Source organism: Balaenoptera musculus, chromosome 6 (genome assembly GCF_009873245.2).
Source record: "Balaenoptera musculus isolate JJ_BM4_2016_0621 chromosome 6, mBalMus1.pri.v3, whole genome shotgun sequence".
Lineage (NCBI taxonomy): Eukaryota > Metazoa > Chordata > Mammalia > Artiodactyla > Balaenopteridae > Balaenoptera > Balaenoptera musculus.
The window spans coordinates 2913748-2926240 of record NC_045790.1 but is presented as its reverse complement, the minus strand read 5'-3'; the positions used below and the strand labels follow the sequence as shown (position 1 = coordinate 2926240).

At 46.7% G+C, this 12493-nt stretch overlaps 1 protein-coding gene across 4 annotated transcripts in view; it reads left to right on the top strand.

The window, feature by feature from the left end:
* The first annotated feature begins 563 nt into the window (after positions 1–563).
* The window catches only part of AADAT (aminoadipate aminotransferase), a 31658-nt gene continuing 19728 nt past the window's right edge, over positions 564–12493 (top strand). For 2 of the 4 annotated variants that reach the window (XM_036854569.1, XM_036854567.1), the window contains exons 1-4: positions 5487–5835; positions 6405–6573; positions 7546–7678; positions 11177–11251. In XM_036854569.1, the coding sequence (XP_036710464.1) occupies positions 5769–5835; positions 6405–6573; positions 7546–7678; positions 11177–11251 (444 nt within the window). In that variant the 5' untranslated portion in view covers positions 5487–5768. The other 2 variants (XM_036854566.1, XM_036854568.1) reach the window with 2 other exon arrangements.

Genomic DNA, 12493 nt, shown 5'->3' with positions numbered 1-12493 from the left:
CGGAGCCCACACACCTAGAGCCTGTGCTCCACAACAGGAGAAGCCACCGCAAAGAGAAGCCTGCGCACCGCAGCGAAGAGTGGCCCCCGCTCGCTGCAACTAGAGAAAGCCCGCACGCAGCAACAAAGACCCAGTGCAGCCAAAAATAAATAAATATAATAAATAAATCTTTAAAAATATTACCAGCAAACCACCAGTATCTAGCCGAGAGGCCTGGAACAGATTCCTGGTCACAGGTCTCAGGGAGAACCACCCCTGCTGACACCTTCATCCGGCACTTCCAGCCTCCAGACCTGTGGCTGGTCTCCGTCATCTCTTTAAAGGTGTTACAGCCCCCAGCACAGAGGAAGCACTCAATAAATGTTTAGAGGATGACTGGGTCCACAAGCCCTGGCCCTTTCATACATTCTGTCCCCAGGAGTCCTAAGCCAAGTCTTTAAAAGGCAGCCTGAGCTGTGACCTTGCTCACTCACCCCACACCCGGCAAAGAACTCCTTCTGCGGTTGCTCCTGACAATTTCAAAGTCTGGTCTGTTGGATTTCTCTGGCAATCAACTATCTCTTCAGTTTTCAGCTTCTGATTGTCAGGTAAGCTGTTCCCAACTTAGCCCTTGCCTACCCTTTCCCACCACTCTGGCCATTCTCTGCCTGCATTTTCTAAGCACAACCCTCAGGTCCCCTGCGTTCCAGTAGCCGCCCTGATGGGCCACTTCTCTGCCTCCCTACCTGACCTAAATCATCACCACCTCATAACGAATCAGCACCCTCAGCCTCTCACCTGTCCAACTCCAGCAGCCAAGTAGAAAATTCAGTAAATCCATGAAGCTTGAGAGCCTGCATCTTATGACGAGCTGGCCTAAAATCTCTTTAGTTTTGGCTCCTTTAGTTTTGTTACCATTGATTGGAAGTGTGTGTGTGTGTGTGTGTGTGTGTGTGCGTGTGTGAGGGGGTCAGGGGATGAGTTCCACACTTTAAAAAAATGTCTGTATGTAATAAATAGTATAAGAAGCACAGACCTGTGCATGAATATGGCTACAAAGGCTAAACTTTACTTTTTTTCTTGGCTCAGAACACCAAACACCTTTCACCAAACAGGTTCCTACTGACAAAGGGAAGAAGTTTAAGTTGTATTAAGTATCTAAGGGAACCACACTAATTAAAAGGGGGAGAAAAATCCTGAAGTCTCTAGTAACATCAGTATCTCTAGTTTTATTTCATAATAAACTACAGTCTCTAACTTAGTTAGATGTTAGAGCTTCTTGAGCTAATTTCTAGGAACATTCAGAGGCAACACTTTTTAAAATAGATAACCTCACAAAGATTCTTAATTGTGTACACGAATTAACTAAGGACATAATTTGCCTTAAAAATTTCCATTTGGAGGCTGAGTCCTTAAGTTTTGCTAAGAACATTGTTACTATTTGTAACAACAGCTAATGGTCACTGAATGCTTTTACAGTGACCAGGCCACTGTGCTGAGGAGCTTCAGAGATTCTCTGATTTCATCCTGCCCACAGCCCTGTGAGCAAACGGACGCCCAGAAAGATTATGTACCTTGTGCAAAATACCCAGCTGGCAAATCATTAAGTGGGATTTAAAACAGCGGTCCCCATCCTTTTTGGTACCAGAGACCAGTTTCGTGGAAGACGATTTTTCCACAGACCAGGGTCAGGGGGATGGTTTCGGGACAATTCAAGCTCATTACATTTATTGTGCACTTTATTTCTACTATTATTACACTGTAATATATAATGAAATAATTATACAACTCACCATAATGCAGAATCAGTGGGAGTCCTGAGCTTGTTTTCCTGCAACTAGATGGTCCCATCTGGGGGTGATGGGAGACAGTGACACCCGAAGTGTGTTGCTATGTCCGCTCTACTCGGTGATCTCGCTTTGGGTGCCATCACTGCAGAAAACCCTGCTTCACAAGGATAGGATGCTGGAAATGGAAGCAGGCTTTTCAGTGCTTTTGTGGCAATCTCAGGATATCCCACCTTGACTTTAATCCAGAACATATGGAGATTTGAAATTGTCTCAAACATACTTTTAAGGCCACCGTCACTTGCGATCTCAAGCAGTTGATCCTCTTCTAGCACGGACAAAGTTGATTCACCTGGCTTATTCACAAATGGGTCACTGATCCATTCCTTCCCAGTTCGGGGGTCTTTTGTGGTTGGGAAGTAACGCTCAAACTCTATTGAAAGCTGAGATAGGTGATCATGCACCAGCTGGGAGAAAGAAGGCCCTGGCTCAGTCTCTTTCAAAATCTCTGCTAATGTTTGAAACATGTCAAAAATCCCAATGTTCACTCCTCGCCCCCATAATTCCAGTTTGGCTTTGAATGCAGCCACTTTATCTGACGACTTGAACCCAGTTGTCGTTCTCCCCTGAAGTGACAGATTGATGTCACTGAGCAGGTTGAATATGTCACACAAGGAAGCAAGTTTTGAGACCCATTCTGTGTCACTGAAATGTGCGGTCAGTGGTGACTGTTCTTCTAAAAGAAATCTCTGGAGTGGCTCTCGTAACTCAGAAACTCTGGCCAGTGATCTACCTTTGGAAAGCCATCTCACCTCTGTGTATAAGAGAAGACGTGGGTGCTCTGTGTTCAAATCCTCACAGAGCTGCACGAACAGACGTGAGTTAAGGGCATGTACTTTAACGTGGTTGATAATTTTAATCACATCCTGCAAAACGTTGTTGAGTTAAAGTGACATTTTTCAGCTAGCCAGCATTTATCTACGATGACACAGTGTGTGGACTCACATTCAGAAGCGACCTCTTTGACCCGAGTAGTGAAACCAGAAAGCTGTCCAGTCATGGCAGCCGTTATGTCTGTGCACATACCGACACAAAACGACCAATTCCGTTTTCCTGATATGTAATCATTCAAAGACTTGACTAGTTCTGCAGCTGTGCTGTGGTGTTGTTTGGCAACAAAAGCGCAGATAACATATCCTCATGCACATCCTCCTGAAAAACATATCGCACAAAAACAAGCACTGTTGCCTTGTTGTCAACAGCGGTAGACTCGTCAACCTGGATTGCGTACCACGGTGACTCACTAATCCTAACAATTGTGCCTCAGTATCCTCTGCTATTTCGTCAATTCATCTAGTTATGGTGCTAGCCAGAAGAGGAACACGTGCCACCTTTTGAACTGCAGCCTCTCCTAAAAGTTCACGACAAATGTCCTCAGCAGCAGGCAGGGTCAACTCTTCATCAATAGTAATGGGCTTCTTAGCTTTAGCAATGCGGTTAGCCACTAAGAATGGTGCTCTCAGTGCAGACACATGTGATGAAGTGGTGGCCTTCAGTAATTGCTTCTGTTCTTCGTGTTCATGGTTTTTTTCTTTTGAAAAACTCCAAAGCCTTGTCTTTTAATGAAGGGTGCTTGGTCTCCATGTGACGAAGCAGTTTTGAAGGTTTCATGGCTTCATTGGATAGCCGGTAGCCACATATTATATAAAGCGGGCTTGGAGAATGTGAATCACCTGTTGCGATGCACCCGTAATTTAAGTAAGACTCGGTATTTTCTTTTAAATGCAGCTTTCTTCTTGTTAGCAGTCTTAAGAGTCTTCTGCTGTCTCATCATTGGGTCTTTCCCCCTTTTCAAAGAAGCTCTTCAGCAACGTTTGTTTTTTACTCATTTTGGCTAGGATTAGCTTGTGGGTTTACCAAAACTGTGACTGAGACAAGTGCACAGTGCGGGAAAGAGGCGCAGACGGAAGTGGTAAATAAAATAATGGGCGGGCCACACACGGACTAAAATAAGTGTCAGATTCTGACTTACAGCCTGCCACCAGCTGCAGCTGTACAATTGAAGTACATCAACTCACTTGCCACTATAAAGCCTGCCACCAGATGCAGCTTGTCACTTGCCACTCACGGATAGGGTTTTGATATGAGCCTGCAAGCAGTTGATTTATGATGGTCTCTGTGCAGTCAAACCTCTCTGCTAATGATAACCTGTATTTGCAGCCGCTCCCCAGCGCTAGTGTCACCACCTCAGCTCCACCTCAGATCATCAGGCGTTAGATTCCCATAAGGAGCGTGCAACCTAGATCCCCCGCATGCACAGTTCACAGTAGGGTCCACAGTCCTATGAGAATCTAATGCCACCGTTGATCTGACAGGAGGCAGAGCTCAGGCGGTAATGTGAGCGATGCAGAGCAGCTGTAAATACAGATGAAGCTTCACTCACTGGCCCACCACTCCCCTCCTGCTGTGTGGCCTGGTTCCTAACAGGCCATGGACCGGTACTGGCCTGTGGCCTGGGAGTTGGGGACCCCCGATTTAAACCACTTGAAGTCTCTGAATCCAGAACTCCATCCCCTCTTGGGTTTCTAGTAGCTTTACTAATGATATTCCCTGTGTTCCTCAACTGGGGGCATAAAGATTTCCCTGGGTTGTCTTATCCTGTGGTTGCCAGGACCTACTAAGGGCAGAAGTGTCTCCAAGACCAAACTATTTATGTCTAAGAAAGCCCTGGGCCGAGGGTCAATACTCACTCATGCAGGAAGAACGCAATAATACTTACCGAATGAAGGAATCCAGGGTGGAATTTGGTGAAAAGAAATGATTCTTTAATACCCATTTAAGAATTAAAAAAGAGAGATTGTCTCCAAATCTTCTCTCATTCAGGGCTCACAGGGAACCCTGTGCCTTCCATTTGGGTGATTCAGGAAGGAGAAATCACGGCTGAAGCTGCTGGGAGTGGGAGGACGGGCTTATTCTGTGAGAAAAGGGGACAAGGTGCTGGCCCCAAAGACGGGCATCTTTTTGCATCGACACTTGCAACCTAAATCTACACTGAGTGGTTAAAAAAAAAAACCCAAGCGGAGGGGAGACACTAAAATTTGAGGAGACCCTCGGAGTAATTCTCCCAAAATTTCTATCAACACTCCACCCTCACTCTAAAACGCTCAGATCTTGGAAACAGTGGCGCTGAAAATCACCCGCGTCGCTTTGGTGACTCCCCAGGAGACTGTCTACAGTTACCCTTCTGAGAGGAGAGTTTTGCGCCCTGTTGCTCAGGCAGCCAGGCCGTGCGGCTGGCCCTCGAGGACCTGGGCACAGAGGACTCAGGCCCCTCCACCAGCCGCTCGGGGAGATCCCCGCCGGCGCCCCGGCCAACCCGGCGCTTTCCTGCGGCGACTCCAGCTGCAGAGTCAGGAGTCAGACTGAGTTTTAAATTGACTCAGGCCCTGGTTCAGGCAGGCGGCCAGCCTCCCCGCGCCTCCTGCTCCAAGACAGATGGCCAGGTTGGAGGCGCGTGGCCAGGTCTCCAGGCGGAGCCGAGGCCTGGGGCGGAGACCAGTCTGCGGGCGTGGAGGGCGGGACGGGCCGCGAGGCGCTGCCGGGGGCGGGGACGCACTGGCTGCCCGGCCTGGGTGGGGATCGGCCAGGAGGGGCGAGGCCAGGGGGCGTGCTGAAGGGCCTGGAGGCGTGGTCACAGGGCTGGAAACCCGCGGGAGGGGCGGCCGGTGGCCTTAGGCCGCGTCGCGCAGGGCGGGAGGGGCCCGCATCCTAACCTGCCCGTGGACTTTGCCAGTCCCGCTACGCGCCAGGCCGGATCCTAACCAGGCTCTCGCGCAGCCACCAGCCGGGCCTTCGGCGGCCTCTCCTGGCTCCGCGCGCCGGACCACACGCGGGGGACAGCAGAGGTGGCCTTGCAGGGGTTAGGGGGCAGGATTGACGCGGATCCTTGGTTTTCCTAGTCTTCAACCACCTAAGGCGGGGCTTGCCGCTTGGAATCCGAGAATGAATTACACACGGTTCATCACGGCTGCGAGCGCGGCCAGGAAGCCTTCTGCCATTCGAGTCATGAGTGAGTCACGGCCCTGCTCGCCCACTGGAGGGGACGGTCCCCGCAGAGCTGCTCGGGGCGGCCTGAGCCCGGCTCTGCGCAGACCTGGCACAGAAGCCGCGCTGGAACGGGCACGAGGGCGGGCCGTCAGCAGTAGGGAGAGGGCAGGCCGCTGTGGACACGTCCCGCTTAGGCTCCAGAGGGCTCTTCTGGGCACAGGAGTCGGGGTTCGGCTCAGCGTGCGGGCGCGTGCGGAGCGGGGAGGGCGGGTTCGCGGGACAGGGCGGGGCGCGCGCGGAGCCGGGCAGGGACGGGCCGAGTGGAAGACCGTTTTCTGTTACTGCGGCCCTTGGCTTGTCTGCCTAATCACTCTGCCTTCTTAGATGCACGTGTCTCTTCCTCAGTTCCTCCACCGGTGAGGTCGGGCCACAAAAAAAGGCATCTTCTACGTTTCTTTCGGACTAGCGTTCTATCACTAGAAATCGTTACACTTTAAAGTTTTACTGACTTTAATGCAACATGCTGAACCATCTCTGTTTAGGAAAGTCTTCACTGAAAGTGTTTCTTCTTCTCCTCCTTATTTGTTGTAGCTGAGATACTGGGCAAGTCATCGAAATCTGTCCTCTCCCTGGCGACTGGAGCACCAAACCCCAACACGTTCCCTTTCAAGACCGCGGTTATCACCACAGACAACGGAGAGACCATCCAATTTGATGAAGAGATGATGAAGAGAGCACTGCAGTATTCTCAGAGTGCTGGGTACTGATCAGTAGATAATGTAACCTTGTTGGTTCATTTTCATGAGCAATATTCTACAGCCGGCTGATAAAGTGACCTGTGTGTTTTTTAACTGGGTATTCAGCAGTGAGGAAGGTTTGGGGAAGAGCTTTAGAAGAATAATTAATAGCAGCAATAATACTGAATGCTTAAGACCCCTAGTGACTGCTTCTCAACCTTATGCGACTAGGAGAGGGAGAGAAGGCTTTTGAAAGTAGGTACCATTTGAGCTGAGACTGGAATAAAAGAGAGAGAGACGATAGCTAGGTAAAGAAGAAGGGTAGGAGAAAGGAGGAAATGGATGACACAGGAAGCAGCCAGTTTAAGTCCTGGGGAAATTTTTTAATGATTATGTTCCCTTTCTAAACAGGCAGCTATGTAAGCGTGTTGCCCTCAGTTCAGATGTGTTTAATCTCATAAAGGCAACTGGAACACATATTCTAAAGCTTTCCTTAGCTGGTCTTCTTCCAGTGATAAAGGGTAACTTAGAGAGTGTCTATGAATTATACTTTATTAAAGCCTGTTTACTCTGTGATTGAAGAATAATGCATGTTGGGTGCATAAAAATTGTATTGTATATAATGTATACAGAAGCTTTTCTTTCCATGATGCAAAGAACTTACTGAACCTGCACTTTAGGTATCCTACAGAAATCTCCCTAAGGGAAACAAAAAATTAATTACGCAGTGAGTGCTCTAACGTAAAAGAAAAAGTACAGGCTTTGGAATGAGAAAGCTGTAGATTCAAATCTCAGCTCTTTTAATCACCACCTGATTAACTTTATGTGGATTTCTTAATCTCTAAGTCTGTTGCCTTGTCTTTTAAAGATATTAATATTGGCAAAAAGCATTTGAGGACCTTTAAAGTGCCTGCTATAAAGCCACCATTTAGCTCCTGTCTACTATTATTATGACTTTCACTACTGTCAATTTTTAAATGCATTTTATGCTTTAGACTCCCAGAGCTGTTATCCTGGCTGAAACAGTTACAAGTAAAATTGCATAATCCTCCCACCATCCATTATCCACCCAGCCAAGGACAAATGGACATGTGTGTCACATGTGGCAGCCAAGAAGGTCTCTGTAAGGTAAGACTGGAGGGAAAGGCACCCGCGGGAAGAATCAAATACTACGTTCACCCAGACGGCCATCTCTCCCTTAGCCACAGAGCATCATGTTCTGTGGGTTACGAAGGCTTCCTTGTCTTCACCTAGAATCATAAGTGGAACTTAAAGACATTCACCAACCTGATTTCTCTTAAACAGAGATCCCACCATCAATGACCCAGAGCTCTGAGTCCTTAGGACAAGATTCCTGTTCAGGAAGAACTCAACCCCTACCTGCAGCTTAGTGAGCACTGCTTACTTTCATCTAGCTCAGAGATTCAGGCTACATTTCAGTTATGTTTGTGGTTATGACATTTCAATGCATGACTTTTAAATTCTTCGAGGGTGTATCCTGATACCCCTGAGATGAAACGTCATTCCTTTGTGTGTCTGCTGGTGTCATCGTCTGTGCCGGCTGCCTCTTGTACCCTGACTCCCTCTTGGCTGTGCTTCTCCAGGTCTACGTATATGTCTGTGTCTGTGGCTGACTTCTCCTCTGGGTTACTTTCTCTCTCTCTTTCCCTCTCTCTCTCTCTCTGTCTCTCTGCCTCTCTCCTGGGTTCCAGGGACTCCACAGAGGTAACCACCACTGGGGGGGGGGTCCCCCGATAAAGAGACTGCATATATGGTTCTCTGTTTCATCTATTTTTTTTCTTTTCTTTTTCATGAATAATTAGTCCTGGATAAAGAGGCTCTATATTCAGTCCTCACATCTAGATGAAAGTATGACTCTTGTTTATCTCAAAGCAGAGTAGCTTTCTTGCTCTTCTTTTTTATGTAAATGTGAAAGCTGGTTAGTTTTAATGAATTTTAATTAAATTATTATTACATAATAATGTATTAAAGTAATAAGACTATAATTTTCCTCCCTCTTTTTGGACTTAATTAGGAAAAACAAAAGGATTAGCTGCTGTTTCAGTTTTATCGTTGAAGAGAAATATTTGTGATGCCCCAGACAAGTAGGGAAAAAAAGGACTTCGGTGAATTTCTTTTCTTAGGAAGAAACACTATGTGCCTTTTCTTTTTCCAGAAAGATGCACAAGAAAGTTTCTTCTTTGCCTGTTGCAGCGTCAGTCATATCAAAGAGGAAGATAGCATAGATGGCCAAATGCATCAGTAACTCAGTGGCTTAGAGCCATGCTTGTTACAGAGGCCTCCTGGGAATCTGGTTTAATATTTCTCCCACTTTGTTCTCCAGGATGGATATTATTTTAGGTGTCCCTGTCTCAGATAATAAACAGCCCTCCCTCCTCATTTAGGATATTTGACTTTCTCATGTCCCCTAACTGACATGGGAAATGTATGTAATGAGGTTTTCATCTGATCCATGGATGATACACAAGCCACCCAGTGATCTGTTTGGTCCTAGGAGGTCCTGTAAATCCTGAACCAATGAACTTGTCAGAGGAAGATACTGTTTGTCATAAAACGCCAAAAGCTCCGAAGGAAAAGTAAATGGAACATCCTAGTCCAAATTGGAAAAAAATGTCACATCTTCTGTCTCAATGGATAATGGCCGTGCTGTCTGTCAAGAGATCCAGTTTGTTAAAATGATAGGGAGGAGAGGCTTGACCTGGGGATTGTGAAATGTCACAAGTTGGGAAAGGATTATTCTCTGACTCATGTAAGATTTACTCAGAATGGACCCCTCTGATTTAGGCTGGAAAAATCTCTTGTGTGGCTCTACTGATGTCACGAGGCATCATATTGTCCTCAAGATCCCCCGAGATTTGTGGACCTTGTCTTCCCTGACCTCTGAGTCTCCTTTAGCCTTGCTGAGCCCCCCTCCTTTCTGGAATGCTCCCCTTCCTCCTTGCCCTGCCCCCCTTGCCGTGTCCATTATGTATGGGAGCCCCGTGAGGCTGGGCCCCCACACCTCCTTCCCCTTCACACACACACCTTCCCTGGGCATCGCACCCAGGCGATCACATCCATGCCATTAACTCCAGGCTCCCTGCACATCCACACAGCCAGCCACCCACCTGATCCAGCCTGGGATGGACCAAAGCACACTCACCTGCTCCTCCCTCAGAACAGACAGCGTTGGGGGTATTTTTCAGTCAGTGGCACCCCTCCCACCACCTCCCCACCTGCACGGCCAGAAATCCAGGGGTCCCTCCTGACACCTCTCCTTCCTCGCGCCCCCTCAGTCCACAGTTACGTCTGCTGGTTCTGATTTCCTAAATGCTGCGCAGTTCTCTCCAGCCCCGCCATCATCACCCCATCCAGACCACCCTTACCTTTCCCAAGGACTGCAGCAAAAAACCTCCCAAATGAGCCTAAAAACTTCCCAGACTCCACCTGTACTCTCATTCCTTTTTTTTTTTTTTAATTTATTTATTTATGGCTGTGTTGGGTCTTCGTTTCTGTGCGAGGGCTTTCTCTAGTTGCGGCGAGCGGGGGCCACTCACTGTCGCGGCCTCTCTTGTTGCGGAGCACAGGCTCCAGACACTCAGGCTCAGTAGTTGTGGCTCATGGGCCCAGTTGCTCCACGGCATGTGGGATCTTCCCAGACCAGGGCTTGAACCCGTGTCCCCTGCCTTGGCAGGCGGATTCTCAACCACTGCACTACCAGGGAAGCCCTCTCATTCCTTTTTGATACCTTGAGTTTGCAGCCAGAATGACTTTCTCAAATGCCTGTCTGGTCACCTGACTCCCTGGTCCCACCCTCTACTTAAAATTCTCACTGGGCTCACTTGGCCCAAAGGCCTCCCTGGGACGCTCTCTGCCCACTTCCCTCTGACCTCCTTCCACTCTCCTCTTCACACTCCACCTCAAGCCACAGGATTCTTTCAGTTTCTCAAACTGTGTACGTATTGTCACCCCCTCTTCCTACTCATCACTTCCTCAGGGAAGCCTTCCCTGATTGCTCTATGTTCCCTGAGTGCCCAAGTCCTCCTACAATGAGCACTTAGAGCATTGGCATCTATACGTAATAGCGCCTATCACCGATTTTACATATGCATTTATCTGAGTCGTTATTTGATTAGAATCTAGCTTTCAGTGGGCTAGCACCTCCATGAGGGTAAAAACCATCCCGCTATACTCATCAGTTTACCTCCATAGGTCCTGGCTTAGAGCAAAGATTTTTAAATTATTCAAAGAAGGAATACATGAATTTTAGGAGCCAAACCAGTTATATATATATATATTTTTTAAACCTAGAACGGAGGTTTGCAAACTATGGCTTGAGAGCCAAGCCAGCCCTTGTCTGATTCTGTAAGTAGAGCTTTACTGGAACTCAGTCACACCATCGGCTGACGTATTGTCTACGGCTGCTTTCTCACCTTGAGGCAGAGATGACTAGTTGCAATGGAGACACCGGGGCTCACAAAATACGTCCCATCTGGCATTTACAGAAAACTTGCCAACTCCTTCTCTAGAATCCTAGTGAGCCCAAACCAAAAAAAAAGAGGGGGGGTGGTGGCTTCTAAGACTGGAAATCAAACTAACCAAGCTAACCTATGCTTCTTTTGTTAGGTATTTGAAATGATCGTTAATCCTGGAGATAATATCCTCGTAAATGAACCTATTTACTCAGGAACAATTCATGCTGTGAGTACACACTTCTACAAAAGGCCACTCTCTTTCTTATAACAAATAAGAAGAAACCACTGCACCTTGAGAATTATCTGCCCACTGAAACATAAAATAGCATCTTTCTTCTTAAACAGGAGAATCATTAATATATGCAAAATATGTGAAATGTACCCTCTGCTTTATACATTTCTTCTTACAAAGTCTAAATGTAGGGGTGCTAAAATTGGGTTGTGCAAAATCATGTCCAGATTTCTTAATATTTCACCTGAAATGTGACTTAATTTACAAAGACGTTTTTTCACTACCATCTATATTACCACATGCCTAAGGATGATCATATGTCAATGGAGAATAACTGTACAGTAACATGGTATGATTAGGACTTTCCTTTCCAGTCTTAATTAATGGGACTCTGATATCCAGAACGAGGAATCGGATCACCTGCTCTGCTGTGCCCTGGTCTGAACACACCACTGTCGGGGGCACAATACTTTTGGGTCGATGTGAATACAGACTGGAGCACAGTCGGAGAAGAGCGACCAGAGTGAACAAACAAATGGAAATAATACCATAGGTTGAATTGTTTTAGGAACTATGCTCTTTTCTGCAGAAAGAGAAGACTCCACGGGGGCATGAGAATTGTCCTCAAGTACATTAAAGCTAGCCATGTGACAGAGGAGTTAGATTTGTCTGTGCATGTTCTCAGGTTCATACAACTGGAACCAAACGATGGAAACTACAGGAAAACAGTTTCAACTCAATGTAACAACTGTCTAACCATCAGCCTTACCTGCTCTCTGAGGAGTAAAGCACTGCCCATCACTGCAGGGGCTCAAAGAAAAAAGCCAGACACAAAAGGACAAATATTGTATGATTCCACTTGTACTAAATATCAAAAATAGGCAAATTCATAGAGACAGAAAGTTGATGAGAGGTTACCAGGGCCTGGGGGAAGGGGAAATGGGGAGTTGTTGCTTAATGACTACATGGTTTCTGTTTGGAGTGATGAAAAGATTTAGGAAATTGATAGTGAGAGATGCACACATTATGAACATAATTAATGCCACTGAATCCCACACGTTAAAATGGCAGATTTTTTGTTATATATATTTTACCACAATTTTAAAAACTAAAGTAAAATAATGGCCTTAATCATTGGATACTAATTATTCATTATTTTCCTAAACTCCAAAGATGTAAGATTACACAATGCCTGTAAATGTAAAACTTGTGTCTATGTAAATAGCACGATGCACA